The 17,140-nt window shown below is 33.5% G+C and overlaps 1 protein-coding gene and 1 non-coding gene across 2 annotated transcripts; one reads left to right on the forward strand and one right to left on the reverse strand.

Annotated features, from left to right (window-relative positions):
• The first annotated feature begins 9,238 nt into the window (after positions 1-9,238).
• On the forward strand, positions 9,239-9,309 carry TRNAG-GCC (transfer RNA glycine (anticodon GCC)). The gene has a single exon. It is a non-coding gene; the product is annotated as a tRNA-Gly (tRNA).
• Positions 9,310-13,697: 4,388 nt separating this feature from the next.
• On the reverse strand, positions 13,698-14,246 carry LOC149536005 (dirigent protein-like). The gene has a single exon (XM_089806216.1). The coding sequence runs from the start codon at positions 14,244-14,246 to the stop codon at positions 13,698-13,700; it is 549 nt and encodes a 182-aa protein (XP_089662342.1).
• Between the last annotated feature and the right edge of the window lie 2,894 nt (positions 14,247-17,140).

The following is a 17,140-nucleotide window of genomic DNA, read 5'->3' on the forward strand; positions in this document are numbered from 1 at the left end:
AGTAGTAGCTCCGTACAACGGCGTATATGTGGTAGGCAGCGTATTAATGCGTGATGAATGTGGGAGCAACTCCAGCCACGCGTGTTCCTCCTTCCATCGCCTCGGGAGAGGCGAAAAATGTTTCGGACAACTCCCGCATCGCCTTCCAAGTAAAAGGAAAAGATAAGAGATGAAAAATACATTCAAACCGAGCATAGCAGGCAAACAAACCGCCGTTGGCTTTCAGTTTACAAGAATGAGCTACACAAGCCATTGTGAGCATTAACAATAAACCCCATGCTGTCCAATGACACATCTCCATTCGCATGTCATCTTACTCTTCTAGTCTTCCGCTTTCTCATTTCTATTCATATGTGCTTGCCAAGGCTCTTCCCTCCATCTCCGCACTAGTGGTCTAGTGGTAGAATAGTACCCTGCCACGATACGGACGCAGGTTCGATTCTCGGCTGGTGCACCAACTAATCATTTTGTGCTCAATAAACAGCGCCCTAGAAGGCAAAATATATTTTAAAATCTTAAAGATGTATTAAGTGTGACCATTCAATAAACAGCGCCCTGGAAGGTAAAATGTATTTTACAATCTTAAAGAAGTATTAAGTGTGACCATTAAATAAAGCTAGTTCCATCTTAATAAAAGAAGTCATTTGAACGAAAAAAGATAAATATGTGACCATTCAATAAACAGCGCCCTGGAAGGCAAAATGTATTTTAAAATCTTAAAGAAGTATTAAGTGTGACCATTAAATAAAGCTAGTTCCATCTTAATAAAAGAAGTCATTTGAACGAGAAAAAGATAAATATGTATTATTTTAATTGAATAATAGAAGAATATTTTTATATTTATATAAAGTCTAAATAAAATATAATACATAAATATCTAAAATATTTTATTAGCAATTGTTAAATTTAAATAATAGAAGTTGTATGTCAAAATTTAGATAGAAATTAGAAAATGGTGCTCTGATCGAACTTACCTACAAAAAAGTAGGGCATAATTAACCTGACAATGAAAAAGTAGAATGGAAATAACACCCCATTAGCCCCTGACCCTAAATCAATAAATTGTAATTGAAACCCTTAATAAACAAGAGCTATCTTTCAAACACGAGTCCCTTCCTACCATGCAATATGTAATGCCTACATGGAATCAAAATAACACAAACCTTACATAAATGCACATACATCCAACCAAATGAAATTCATTTTCTTCATGTCATTGTGTATGGCTTCTACTGTTGGAGTGTGGCAAAGGGGAAGAATTGGTTCAAATATTTGATGGCTTTTGATAATAAAATAATAATTATAAAGTGTTATGCTCACAAAATAGTAGAGTATAGAGTTCAAAAGTCATTTTAAATAATAAACAAATAAGATGAATAAATATATTTTAAAATGTTAAATAGATATTAAGTGTGACTTGTAAATAAAGCTAGTCCATTTTAATAAAAGAAGTCATTTTAATAAAGAAAAGATAAATATGTATTATTTCAATTGAATAATAAACAAATATTTTTATATTTATATAAAGTATAAATAAAATGTAATAAATAAATATCTATAATATTTTATTAGTAGTTGTTAAATTGATTATGTAAAAGGAAGATTTTTGGACAAACAACTTTTAGACAATCACTTGAAGATTATAAAAGGTTGAACAAGATGCGTTGTTTAGAATTTTTGATATGTATTAGACAATTGTTGTTTCCTGATTGGTGAAAGGTCAAAGCCCTATAAATTATATTATATTAAATTTAAAAAATAAATAAATTTACAAAGCCTCTATTCAAATGGGCACTAGTAGGAAAGAATGAAGAAGGAAACCTCCAGTCTTGCCTGGGACAAAGTCTTATACAAGAATACAAGTTCATCAGAGGGGCATACACTAGTTCTTAAAATCTTGATGGGTAGTAAACTATCCATCTTGAAAAGCTTAAGATTAGATTCAAGGGCCCCTGTCATAACTAGGGTCTTAGGGAGGTATTCCTTCCATTATATTTTGTTTGAATGATAATATGTTTCCTTTTACATAGGTTGAGTCATGAGCCTAATTTTGCGCCTCTCTTTGCTTCGAGCAACTAATGTTTATTGATAATCAGGAGAGAGACCTCCGTAAATCTCTGCAAGAATGATCAAAACTTCTAGCGCACAAGAAACAGTAGTCGAAAAACTAATCAATCATATACAATTCTTGTTGCATTTTAGATAATCCAATTTCTTTTTACTAGTAGCTATTTGTTTAATCGAGAAGTCTTGTTAATTTTTTTCTATAATTTAAGCTTGATTGAATTTGAAAGTTCTCATTGTGTGTTATTTGCTAATGTGTTCATTTAGACCATTCCAAGAGATTTTAGACTTTGGAATTACTAAACTAAATCATCCACTTATTAGTGAATATAGCTTGTTTTCTTCCTTACGACAACTACAAAATTTTAATTTTATTTCAATCTTTTTCTATTTTCTCATAAGATTCTCAAAGTAGATTTCCTAATTTAATTATTTTTAAATTTATGTAAGAGTTTTTTAGTTCTCTTTTAATAAATAATTCTTCTCCATCTACACCTAGGTTCCCTAAAGTGTCTACTTCTTTGTTTCCTTCTGTATAAATATAATGGATTTTGACTTCTTTTAGTTTGTCTATTAATAATAAAGCATATTCAAGTTTCGAACCAAGCTTCCTATTAGGAGTCTCTCATTTTCTTATGGCATTTAGAGTGATTTGTGAATCACCTTCATTGATTAAGTTCTTAATTTCTAGATCTAAACTCATAATCAAACTTTACATTAGAGCTTCTAACTCTGCAATATTATTTGAGACTTCCCCTATATATTTAGCTTGTTTAGCTATTCATTCCCCTTTTTTTGTAGAGCGGATGGAGAAGATATCCTTGACAAACATTTTGAACACAATTCATAAACACATAATATACTTAAATGTAGGAAAAAAGGAAAGAGTGACAATCCTAGGTAATTATCAACACCACATATCCTTATTCAAATCACGAAACCACAAATTAGGAAATCAAGATAAATTTAGCCTAAGGAAAATTGAAAGTTAAGCATGAGTACATATGAATACTCGATCAAAAGATCAACATATAGGTTGTGTTTACACATCACCTTCCATATAAAGTCTTGATTAGGGGTAACTATGAAAGTTATTTTTTATTATCCTTAAATACCTTAATACTCCTTCAACTCCTCTAGAAAACATAGAGAGATGACCAAGTAAAGCGTAATGCCCCACCAGGAAACTCAAAAGAAATTAACCTAAAGTTTCACTAAGCTTGCCAAACATTTTTATTTTATTTTAATAATTTTATGAAATAGATCTAATAGGGAAAACACAAACAACCAATCAAATTTTTCATATCAAATTTTGATTTCTTCTCCAAACCCCCATTCTGATTTTAACAATCCAATACAAATCCCCAAATTCATCAAACAAGGTTTCCAATCTCAAATTTGTTTACAAACATTTTTGAAACGAAAAACAATAATTACACAAACAAGGATTTCAAATCAAATTAAATTCTAAATATAGATCCACAAACATAGAGAAGACAAATATTTCAACAAATGAAACTACTATGCAAAACCCACAAGATCCTACCTATATCTAATGCTAAACAATTGAGTGCATGGAACTCACAAAAAATTTCCTTTTCTTTCGAAACCCTCTTCTCAGAAATTGGCTCCTCCAAACCATTGTATGGACAAATGAGCTCTAATTCCCTAATAAAGAGCTTTCTCTAATGAGGGCTTCAATTTTGCAATCATGCAAAACCTTTTTCTTAATTATTTTATTATATTTTAATTTTCATGTGCAAGCTTTTTGTAATTTAATTAAAATAACTTTATTAAATCAATTGTTTTCTCTCTTTTATTAAATTTTGAGACGTTTTTAATAAAATATTTATTAATTTAACTAATAATAATATTTAGAGTTTGTTATAAAAATGAACCTCCTAAAAATATTATTATTAAATTAAATAAATATGATTACACCAAAATTAGAACTTTAATTAAATCTTTAAATTTAAATCTTTTATTTATTTAATTTCTTAATTAATTAAATATTTAATTTCTTAATTAATTAAATATTTAATTTTCTTTCTAAAATTTTCATTAAATTAAATCATCAAATTATCTTTTAATTTGATTTAAATATAACTGAAAAACACAACAGACCCACAAGACTAAATACGAAAACCCAATCTAATGTACATAAAACTATATCAAATTCAAGGGTCAAAATCATGAATTCACGTTACTTGATGAATTCAGAAGGGCAAATAACTTAGATACTTTTCCTACTTTCTGAGACAATTGGCTTAGGGTTAGAATTTGGACTCAAGAATTGTCTCCCCTCTTTTACCATTTAGATATTATGATAGGGCACGCTCATCCTAGCAATTCAAGGAAGTCGATGCCTGATACCTACAATATGCATAAAATTCAAGCATGTACACACACATATAATCTAAACTAAACAGACAGTGGTGGGAAGTGGTGCATCATGTAGATCTTGACTAGCAGGTGAATACGACTCCGTCCCTCAACCACATCATAAACATCAATCATAAACTAAAACATAAAAGTACACCATATACATGCAAATATGGGGTAACCATAGAAACTACATATAAATCATCTATCTAGCTATTGTCATCAGATAACTAAAAATCACTAAATGAACTGAACATACATATATCATCATTGAAAGGATAGACATAAATACCTAAGATGACCATGTATCAAGTAGCTCATCAAGTATATCAATTGAGTATGAAATAGCATCCAAACAAATAAGGTAACCAAGTACCGCTAATCATAAAACATAATGATAAAATATTATGAAGGAGGTTATGGAGATGAAGTTGCAGAAGTATAGTGGAGTGTTCGGACATCTACTTCAGCTACAAAATAGATTGAGGAGATATGGGACAATCGTGTGGGAAAACACATAAGCAACAGAACATATGAAGAGTAACTGGTCAAATGGAAATGAAGGACAGTGAAGGATTCATCATGGCTAGCACAGGAGGAGGTTGATCATCTTGGTTTTCCTTTGACAACTTGAGACATGACATGGTCACTTCTCAAATTACTTTGGGTGTCTAATGCATGAGCATCTTGGGTGTTAGGGCAGTCTTGTATCACCCAAAAATATTTCTATTTCTAATTTTTCAGTTTCTGTGTTTTAAATAAGGGTTATTCCTCTATAAAGTTTCTATTTGTGGGAGTTTGCTAATTTAGTAAGTTGATATTATATGCTCAGATTGTTCTAATCTCATATGTGCAGGTTCATCTTTGACCTATCAACCTGTTGGATGAGTTTTATTTTCATATCATATGTATTGATGTAGTTAGTGCATATTTTTGGTATGGATTTTGGCTATCCAAACTTCAGATCCAGCGATGAACACCTGAATGACTATTGGTGTAAATATGTACTTACTATTTACACTTACCTAAGTTTACTTAGGTTAATGCATTATTTTATTATTTATTTTATGAGACACTTAGGAGTTTGTGTACTTTCTTGAGTTGTCATGTTGACAACATAGAAGTAAGAAACTCTAATTCAACACATGGTGTTTACAATGCTGGAGTTTGCATTATTAACTAAGTTGTCATGTAGACAACATAGTTATTCACACTCCTCATTTAGCACATGGTGTCTACAACATAAATTTGCATGCTACACCATTGTAGACTTATCCTCTCATCATCACACTTACTTCCATGCTTAATGGAAGACAACCCACACCTGGTGGACATGTGCCTAGTTGTATGACTTATCATGATGTTGATTCCTAGGCATTCTAGATGCATCTCAGAGGCCTTTATATATAGGCACTCCTAGTGTACTTTCATTACATTGAATCAAATATATATCGATATTCTAATCATACTCTTTCTGGTCTATAGTTGTGCTTGTGTTTGAGTTCTATCTTCTTGGGTGAATTTTTTTCTAAGGCAAATTCTTACATGGTATCAGAGCTCTTAGAGAATTTCTCTTCATATAACCATTCCAGACCATTTTCTTGCTTTAGCACCTAGGCCCAAATCTAGAGTATCACGATCATTGGGAGCATCTAAAGCTAGATCTGACCTTGCCATTGCATCTAGAACGTCGATTCGGTAAAACTCGACTATAAATTTAGCTACCGTAGGCCAAAGTCAAACGTGAGGCAAAATTTTTTTGCAAATCGGCACCCGGAGCCCCCGATTTGCAAGTTTGGGTATGATCTATTAGATCTGCAAATTAATTTAATTCAGATCTACATTTTAATTTTCTCTATATTTTTTAGCAATTTTTGCAATTTTTGGAAGCATTTTTTGAAATTTTTTTAGCCCAATTGGGCATGCAGAGAAAATTTCTTTTGCACAGGTATCGGGCAGTCACACCCCAACCCTACGCAAAATATTTTGAGAATATTCCTCTTTTTTGGGCAGCCACATTCAAATTTTAGTGAGCACATAACTCTGGCTGAGCACATTTTTGACGTGGGCCTAATATCATCGATGGCCAATATAACACTGGAAATCGGTGAACTTGCCTCTAACCACCGACAATGACTTATTTGTTTATCTCTTTGCGATAATATTCTTTTAACCACCAACAGAATCATTGTTTTTGCTAATGTGGGACTAAATTGTCCCCACCCACTAGCAATTTGGACATCTTCCGACTTTTCTAGCATTGAACCCATTTCCAGCATGGAGAATCTCCAATGCTTTGCACTTTTTGGCATCGTAGCACTAACCACCATAACATTCATGAAAATCCTTCTGTGGTTGACACGTGTCTAGCATGCTTGCACAGACCTCGACACTAGCTCACTTGTTGATAGGGCTTCCATGTAGGCGAACACATGTTAGTGCCCATGTGGCATTGCCACCTCTGTAGGTTTTGACGCTCCACGTCAATGTTGACTCATCAGATTGTATGACAGCTAGCTTGAATTTCATACTGCACATGTGTCTAATTCCATATGCCCAGTCAGCAATTCATACTACCACGTCACCGAGCCAGCTATTTTTTTGCTGATGTCATCCAGACATAGGATTAAATTTGATTGACGTTTGACTATCATTTCTAGGCAATTTATAACTGTTGTGACAGACGTTTGACTATCAAATTTAAGCTAGCAGTTTCTTGCCCAAACCCCTCTTCAGATGCATTTTTTATTTGGCAGCCTAACTTTGAGAGGCCATAATTTGATCATCCAGACTCCAAATCAAGTGTGATTTTAAAAAAAAATTTAGGTAGAATTTCTTGAACTTTTCACTGGTGGTGTTCTTTTCTGGTTTTGGTGCAAGGGTTTATTAGAAATTGCATTTTTTGGCAACTATATCTGTTCAATTCTGTATTTTGCAACTTCAAACACTCTATACGGGCTTATCTGGACACATTTTCAGGTCCCATTTTTTTGAAAGTGCATTATTTTTTGTCTACTTTCTAGATCTAAAGTCAGATTATAGGGTTGTGTGGACAAAAATCTCACTTTCAGAATTAGAGCTTTTTCTATATTGTATTACTTTGATTACTTTTCAAAATTGTTGTACATTTGGGCTATAGTCCTTAGTGATAGATTTGGGCCTAAAAAGGTAGTTTTAAATAGCAAAATTAGAAGTCCACTTTGTACATTTTGACAAGTGGCCTATTGTACACGCACTACATATAAAGTGCCAAAAGAATCATTTTTGGGGGGGTCTTTTGATTGAGTGAAAGGGGGGGGGGGGGGGGGGAGATGGTGTGTATTGTGTTCTTGTGTCTCTCTTTTGTGCTCTTTTACTTTTTTGCATCATGGGTTCACCTAAAGCTCCACTTCTAACTTCACGCAATTATTCTACATGGAAAGATATTGTATGGAGTAGATTAATGGAAAAAGGTCTAAATCTTTATGTTGATGGTAAAATTCCAAAATCCACTGATGCATAGGAACTCATTGATTGGAAAATTATAGACAATTAGGCTTTAGGAATTATCAAGAGTTATGTACATAGAGATCTCTTCTTTCACATTGCTAGTTTCAAGGAAGCCAAACCTGCATGGGACAAACTTAAATCATTGTATGGTAAGGTGGATGAGCAAAAGGGTTTTTAGATTGAGGATGATCTACTTCTATTAGATCCAAAGAACTTTGACACAATTTATGATTACATCAACAAAGTCAATGAGTATAGGGCACTACCTAAAGATTGTGGAAATTTCATGAAGGATGAAAAGTTGATAGAACTGTTCGATGCTCTGTTATGGATTTCTTCATTTTTAAATAATTTTTTTAACCATTTCTTTATTAAAGAAGAAAAATCATTTGAAAATTCTTGTATGTACGAACTTCATGATCACTCTTATAATAAAGACTTATCAATGATCACTCTGTCAATATGTAAAATTAGCATACATATTTGAATGAAAGATAGATTCTTTTAATCTAAATATATTAACATCTAAATTGTTATTTTAAATTCATCACGGAGATAAACTCTTGTTCTCATCATAGTCCTGCTAATAAGAATGAAATTGTTGAAGAACACCTTACAGGATCAATGTCATAGAGACGGGTCAGATTTGAATAGTCATCATAATGCAAGCAATACGTCTAACAATTGACCATGTTTTTCTTTGCTCAACAAATCAGGGAAAGGTACTATAAGTAAAGCATAGATTTGTTCTTCTTCAGCAGAGAAAGCCGCAGTCAAGATTGAACTTGAAGGAGAAGCAGCTAGAAATGGGCTTTTGGGAGCATCAGCTAACTTTTATTTAGCTTGTATATGGAACATGTCGACAATCAAGTTTCCTAACATACAATACTATAGTAATCTTATGTACTGAGTAGAAATACTAGAGAAATAATAATCATAAATAATTAAATAATAAGGGGGAGGGTATTAAAAAAACTTGGACCATTTCTCGATTTATGCGTGTGATGAAAGTGAGAAACGTCAAAAGACAAAAGACAGAGACACACTTCATCCGAGCGCAGCGTAGCTGGAAAACAAACAAGACTAGTGTGAGATAAATAGAGAGGCCATTCTGAACATGGACGGGAAACCCCATTACGAAACCTGCATCAGGAGTTGGAATCTCACTCTAGTTTGAGCTACATGCGAGAGGTACGGGGTTCGATACCCTGCATCTCCATTTGCATTTCATTTTTCTCTTTCAGTCTTCCGCTTTCTCATTTACAGACATCTCTCCCTTGTCAATGATGATCCCTCCATCCCCGCACCAGTGGTCTAGTGGTAGAATAGTACCCTGCCACGGTACAGACCCGGGTTCGATTCCCGGCTGGTGCACCGTCTTCCAATTTTGTGCTCAATAAACAGGGCCCTTGAACTTTTTAATTCGAGGCAAAATTTAGTACCAGACATCCCCTTTCCTTCTGGCTGCTTCCCTTTCCACTGTTACGTAGAGGTCATTTTCAGATTCTCATTTCTATATTAATCTTTTATGCTCTTTTTATTGGGGTGATATCAATTTCTGGCTTCTTCACTGTCAGCCATGTATGCAAAATGCCCAGGCTTCCACAAGGCACGCCAGCTATTTGACGGAATGGCTCCAAATTTTATTTAACCCAGTGTCACTATTTCGAATATAAGCGAAATGTTGAATGAAACATACGCAAGACAGTGAACTGTTTGCCAGAATGCCTCTGAGAAAGATACAAATAGGATGTCTTGTTGGTTTCATCGCGTAGCCAATTTCTCTTATGACCATTACTGATCCGTCCAATTCTTTCATAAATTTCACACTCAAAAGAAATCAAAATTTCACAATCTATCGTATTACATTGATTTTCTTTTAGATTCGATTATGGTAAGATTTATATCATCAATATTTCAAATCAGACTATATCATCTATCACCAGAACAAGAGATGCAAAACAAAGTCTACACAGTTAGTCCGGTGGGTTTCTTGCTTTCATATCTACCAATTCGTTCATAAATATCACACTTTAAAGATCAAATTTCCACAATCTATTGTATTACATTGAATTGTTTCTGGATTCGATTGTGTTAAGATTTTTACCATCAAAGTTTCGAAACACACTACATGATCCATCATCAGAACAAGAGATGCAAAACAAAGTTGACACTATTAGGCCACACTAAGTTGGACTAATTTAAGTTTTACTCTCTTGCTCTTTGTGTTACACGTGTTTTTTTCCCTTTTCATAATATGATTTTAAGTAGAACTTATGCATTATAAAGGGAAGTATAGATTTGCTTACAAGTATTTCAATATTAATTTAGTTCTAATTTAATTTTGAACAATGAGTATTATTGCAGTGATATTATGGTTTTGTTTATCTTATCCATTTCAAAGAAATGTCATCTTTACCAAAAAAAATATCTATCTTAATTTTTATTTTTATTTTGTTATATAATTTAAATTTCTTTCTAATTTGACATGATACTATTATTGTATTGAGTATATTAATCTTTTATTTAAATTGAAATTTTATTAAATATTTTTATATATAGGGATAGTATAAGTCTTGGAAATCCACTTCTAAGACTCTAAATATATGAACCAATGATGTTAAAGTAATCAAGCACAAGTGAAAATAAAATATTAATCACTAATCAAACACAAGTGATTGCAATAGTATTAGCCTATGACAAAAACAAGAATATATAGTTTGTAGTTTTATTAACATTTCAATTAATTTTATCATGCTTTTCTAAATAAATGATTCGTGCAATTTTGTTCAGTTTTATAGAGGTGCATGATAGTGTGGTTGTTTTGCTATCAATTACTAAATACTCTTTGAGAATTTAGAAAAGGGAGCACTATAGATGGTTCTCTTGATTGCAAGAGGATTTTATAGATAGTCTCATTATGTTCACAAATTAGAGTTTATAGATAGTCAAATTTAATTATAGTGACTTATAAATTGTAGATGTTCTAAAACAATTTCTTAGTGTGATATATATATATATATATATATATATATTCAATACAACCTTGGTTGATACAATTCATTTTTTACTTTATACAAATCGTTATCTATATGCAAATTTGTGCGTCATCTTTTAACTCACATTATTCTTTTCATTGGATTAGTGCTTGGTAAGAGAGAATGTTTCTTTTTTCTTTTTTTCAGTTTCAACTTTATTTGATGTTTCTTAAATTTGAATTTAAATTCTTTTCTTATATTCAAATATAATTTATCAATTCAAATGTTTGTCTTATTAAGACGGGTTTCTTCTTATAGTAAATCATTCAATGTACAATTATTGATTTATCTTTTTTTATTTCTTAACATAAACTATGTTTGTGGTATCATATTTAACATTATGGACTAAAAAGTCTAATTGGAAGCAAGTGCATTTCCAAAAAAGATATTATTAAAAAAGGTTTCAATAATTTGGATTTGGATTTCAATTGTTTTCTTATATTCAAACATTGTTTACTTACTCAAATTCTTGTCTTAACATTTTCAATGCATCATAATCTTTGTGACCAATAAACACTAACTCTTTTTTATCTCTATGTGTGATCTCGTTGTGTCAAATTTTCCCTTTCCCTATCTAGCACTCCTATGAGGCATCAATATTTTACCATCAAGTTCCAAAAATGTGCTTGATCATTTTAAAAATGTATACATGAGTTAGCCTTATTGTGGAGAACTTGTATTGTTGAAAGAGATGTTACAAGTTAAAATCCTATAGGGAGTAGCTATGTACAAGACATATTTGAACATATTAGGAGTATGGAGAATTCCATGTGTTTTAATTCATATTAGACCCAAAAATTAATCACCTTGAATACAAAAATGTAAAACCAAACTTGTTAAAAATGTGTGCTAGATCACTTTTTTTGAAATTTCCAACTTGCATGTCCGCAAAAATTGTTTTCATTCATCTTAATATTTTAATTTATCTTAATCTTTGTGTGCAATTAACATTGACTCATTTTCATCCTCTAACTTTATATTTTCTTGGGTCAAAATTACTCTTACCCCAATGCCCTTATATTGGTCTTCCTAAAAGTCCAAATATAAAATTTCCTGCATTAACTGTCTCACTATTTTTAATTTATCACAATGCTTATCAAAAAAAAATGTTGATTTGTTTTTATCCTCTAAATCATTGTTGGGTCAATTGTAACCAATGTCCACAAATCAAACAACATGAATGTCCACACATGTTATGAGAAAATGTTAAATTTCTCCCACGGTATTCTAAAGGTCTACTAGATCACTTTAAGAATGCTTATAATTCTCTACTCACATGCCACACAACTTTGTTAACTATTGTGTTTACACTATTTGCATTATGTAATTTGTAATGATTACATCATACACTTAAACTCATACATTGTGCATTCTATTTATTTAAATAAATGAGAGAATCATTTTTTACACTTATTTATATAAAATAATCATAATTTTAATTGTAAAATCAAGCAAAAGAAACCATCGCATGTTGTCTTTTATTTATTTTAAAAGATTAATAAAAGATTTACATTTTATTAAAATAAAAAATATTTTAACCACAAAAATCCTTAGATCAAGCAAAAGTAAACTTAATGCACCGTAACTTTTATGTATCTTAAAGAAATAAAACAATCAAACACAATTTTACACTTAATCATAAAAATAAAAGTCATCATATTAACCATGTAACCAAGCAAAAGTTACAATTGGATGTGTTGGGTAGTTTATTTATTTTCGAAAATCAAAGAATCAAATACCAATTTAACGCTATCATTTTAACCACAAAAAATGTCCACAAGTAAAAGTCTCAATCAATCACACAACCCAAATCAAGAAATCAACACACACACTCTGAGGTCAAGCTTTTTGGAAAGGCAATGATTCACAATTGACAAAAGTTACACTCAAGATTTATAAGAGAAAACCCAAAATATATAAAGACTTAAAAATTAGACACATATAAGATCAATGCTTGATTTAATGGAGGTTCAGTCAAGTGAGCCAGGTTACCCAACAACACAAGAGACTCCAAGCAAACCAACACAATGAGGGGGGCCATCAACCGTGAAGAACTTTGATACCATGGAGCACAACCCTATAAGTTGAAACTTCCTCCAAACTTTTTAGAGAAGACCCAACATAAGTCTCAAACAACAACACAATGCAAATCAAGGAATCAAACACGGGTCAAGGAAGTCCACCTTTTCCAAGAGACAAGGCTTCACAAAACGTAAAGTTTCTTAATCAAGATTCATAACAAAATAACAAACATGTGAAAATTTCAAAACAACCACACTTGAAGACCACCTTTTTTTTTTATGAATAGTCCTTTTCAATTAATAAAATTTACTAAGATTGCAATTCACAAAAAAAGGACCGGAGAATACCACCTTTTTGAGAACCCAATGAACCACAACCCAAACCAAGAATCAAAGCACAAGTCACGAGATCCACGTCTTGAAAATAACAAGATTTCAAGAATCGAAAGTGTCATACTCAAAATTCATAACACTTACTCAAAATTCATAACACGACGACCACCATGTAAAAAATTTAAAAGCCAACACAATTGAAATCAACCTTTTCAAAATCCAAAACTTTCACAACAACGAATTTACTACACGAAATTTCTTAGTCAAGAATCATAACAAGAAGAATGAATGAAAACCTTTCAATACGAGGCCCCTAGACTCCTTACACAGCTGAATCTAAGAAACACCATTAAAACTCCTTCCTTTTCACTCAATAGAAAAGCTCGATGTTGAAGAAGAGTCGCATATAAGTAGCATTAGAGGCACCGGCGTCCGTCCGAACGGTAGCCACACCGGTAGCAAATGCAAAATCGCCGGTGCCGCTGACAACGGGCATCTTCATCTTCTCCCTTCCCTGCTGCATTCCACCCGCCGCTCCCACCAATGTCAGACTCCCGTTCAAACTTGGGCTCTGGACAAATGCCGTAAAAGCAAACCAGGCAACGAAGAAATCGCCCAAATGGTCATAACTAGCCGTGTACACGCCCTGCGCTCTTCCCACCACAGTCGAATTCAGAGTTGGCCCAACCGTTAGGGGGTCGTCGAACACAACGGTGTTTCCGTAGCCGTTACTCCCCATCATGGGCACCTTGTTTGCATTGGTCTCGTCCATATTGTTGTGGTAGTAGAATTTTACTGTCGATGGGCTTTTTGATCTCATGCCTTTGCCCCTTCGGCACCTGCACAAGGCATTGGAACCGCCGGAATGTGACAGAATTGCTAGCAGAATAGTTAAAGATGCGATCTTGGTGATGAACATTTTGGCTTATCTTCTTCCTCTGGTGTTTGGATTGTAATGGGAGAAAGGATTTTATATGGTGCGTAGGGAGATTTGAATCAAGTTCGCCGTTTGGCGTTAATTGTTGGGGGGGACTGTTTTGGAGGACAAGTTATTCGGTGGAATTTGCAGAAGGGATTTATACACCGTTCTGGTGTGGGCAGATCGTGAAATTGGCTTTAATTTTGAAAATTTGAGTTTGGTTTTTCGAGTTTAGCACACTGCGGTTGAAGTACAGAGTTCGGTAGAAATTTTGGCTAATTATGGGAAAATGGGTGCCAAAGGCCAAGGAGAGCCCCATTTTTCAATGTCAGAATGGGGAAGGAGGGATAGTGGTTGTGATTATAAAGTTATTTGTATTGAAGTGATTCATTAACGGTTATGGATTTTAATAATCTATCATCTTTTTGTCACGCCGGTGGTTAAATAGCCAAAGAAATGTACGGGATTTGTCACTTCGTCCTTTATGAGTATATATATAGGCTTTGTCAACTTTAAAAAGGCTTTTGACACCGTCTCGAGAGACAAGCTTTGGTTTAGGATGGAAGAATTAGGGATTCCTATGCATCTCAGAGCTGCTCTTCATAGGATGTACGAAGAGGTGAAAGTTAAAATCAGAACTTCAGATGGCATTTCAGAATGTTTTAGGAGCAATATCGGGGTCAAACAGGGTTGCCCTTTATCTCCTACTTTGTTTGGTTTATATATTGACAAATTGGAAGAGTGGTTAAACATGCAAAAGGGTAAAGGCATTTAGCTAGGTGAACTTGTTATAAAGCTGCTCCTATATGCAGACGATCTTATTTTAATTGCCAAATCTGCCTGTGGTTTGCAAGATCATCTATCTTCTCTTGAGCGCTTTTGCGGAATGGTGGGGATGCAGGTCAATATCAGCAAGACTAAGGTTATGATTTTCTCTAATAATAAAAAACAACACCAACATGAATTTTATTACAATGGAAGTGTTCTTGAAGAAGTTGTGGAGTATAAATACCTTGGCATAGATTTCAACAAAAAACTAAGCTAGTCTAGCTGCAGGTATAAAAGGATATTAGGTGGGTGGAAGGCTTTTTATGCTCTTTAGAATAGGTGTCGTGAAGCAGAGTTGTGGGATTGGAAAACTATTCAAACATTGTTCGGTCTTCTTGTGCTGCCAGTTGTTCTTTACGGGTGTGAATTATGGGCCAACAACACTACTATAGCACAATGGAAACAAATCGAAGGAATCCAAAAGTGCTTGATCACAAGCAAGTTTAAGATCAAAAGCACTGTTCCATATGATATCATGCTAAGTGAAATGGGGGTTGCTCCTATTGAGGCACTTGCTATGGTTCGCCTTCTAAGCTATCTAAAAATAATTGAAAAAATGGAAGAGGATAGATGACCTAAAGTTGTTTTTAGTGACACACTATGTAAGCGAAAAAGGACATGGATGCAACAAAACATCAAATGGATGAGTAAATGGAATATTCAATTCAATATGTGCCCCACAAATAATAAAGAAATAAAGGTCTTTGTCATGGAGAAATTCTACAAGAGAAATTGGGGAAGCGAGATCAGAAGGAAGAAATTATATTATATAAATGAGTTCAACCCCGCTTGTGATCAACTCCAAAAAGCATACATAGGAGCCAACATTTCTTGGAGGGCTAAAATTCGTTGCTCAGCTGAGAACCAACTCTCACCAACTTCATTGTGAGACCGGACGTTAGAAGAGGCCAAAGGAGGCTTGGGAAGAGAGAATTTGCAGATTCTGCAATTCTGAGAAAGTGGAAACTGAACAACACTTTATTTTAGAATGTGAGGCCTACAAGAGTAGTAGAGATAAATTTGCGGACACTATATGTGACAGTTCTTGGCATAACCTATTCAACGAAGAGTACATTGAGCAATTGGGTGGACTCATCATCATCCTGCACAAGCAACGAACATTGCTACTTAAGTCTGCTTGAGTTGTCTTGCTATCCCATAAGCTATTTTTAGCCTCATGGACGTTAAATTTTTATCTATCTATCTATCTATCTATCTATCTAGGGAAATGAGTCAGTTGTCGTCAATATACACAATGTTGCCATGTTAGATGTTATCTTTCCTCTCATTACCATCCAAAAAAAAGCCAGCACTCAAAGATGCTAAAATAAATCACTATGGACACCGATAGTCATTCCCTTCTTTTCATTTTTTAGGTCTCTTGATTATAGATTGGTCCATTTGTCCAAAAAGTAGTATAACAACTATTGGGGGGTATTAGTGGTGGGAATGATTTAAAATATCACCTTTAGACCACCTCGCACTCTACGAGTTCTACAAAGAGCTTCGTAAATGTGGGAAAGCCAAAAGGTTAGCTTTAAGCTCTTCACTCACCTATGAAGGTTCACTGAAAAAATTGGCAAATTTCAACGTGCATATTAGGAACTATAGGTGCACGAAGCTAGCCTAGGTGGCTACTGAGTTGTTTCCCCTATATAGTAGATCACATGTATATTAATAGTCGATTACACATGTACTAATAATCAATCATGTTTTAAATTTTTGGTTGGTAAGTAGTCCACGTGTGCACCACTTTTTGGACATTCTATAAAAACTACTAGAACATTTGACCACAAGTACTGGTATTTTTTAGTGAATGACTATTGGTACAATAATATAGACCACTTTGCACTCGATGATCTATACAAAAAGATTCATGAATACCCAAAAGTTGAAACACTAGCTTTAAGCTCTTAACTCACCTACCAAGATACATTAAAAAAAGAAGAAGCAAAATCCAAGACTTATGGTTTAGGAGCTCTACATGTGCAAAATTAGTCTAGATGGCTATTCAATTATCTTCCCTAGTGTTTTTGTGATTCTGAAGTTACTACTCTTATCGTCAT

Source organism: Cupressus sempervirens, chromosome 10, assembly GCF_028749045.1.
Source record: "Cupressus sempervirens isolate cs-2001-9-10 chromosome 10, ASM2874904v1, whole genome shotgun sequence".
Taxonomy (NCBI): Eukaryota; Viridiplantae; Streptophyta; class Pinopsida; order Cupressales; family Cupressaceae; genus Cupressus; species Cupressus sempervirens.

Coding starts and splice junctions, on each gene's coding strand:
- LOC149536005 (XM_089806216.1), bottom strand. CDS start 14,246: ATGTTCATCACCAAGATCGCATCTTTAACTATTCTGCTAGCAATTCTG.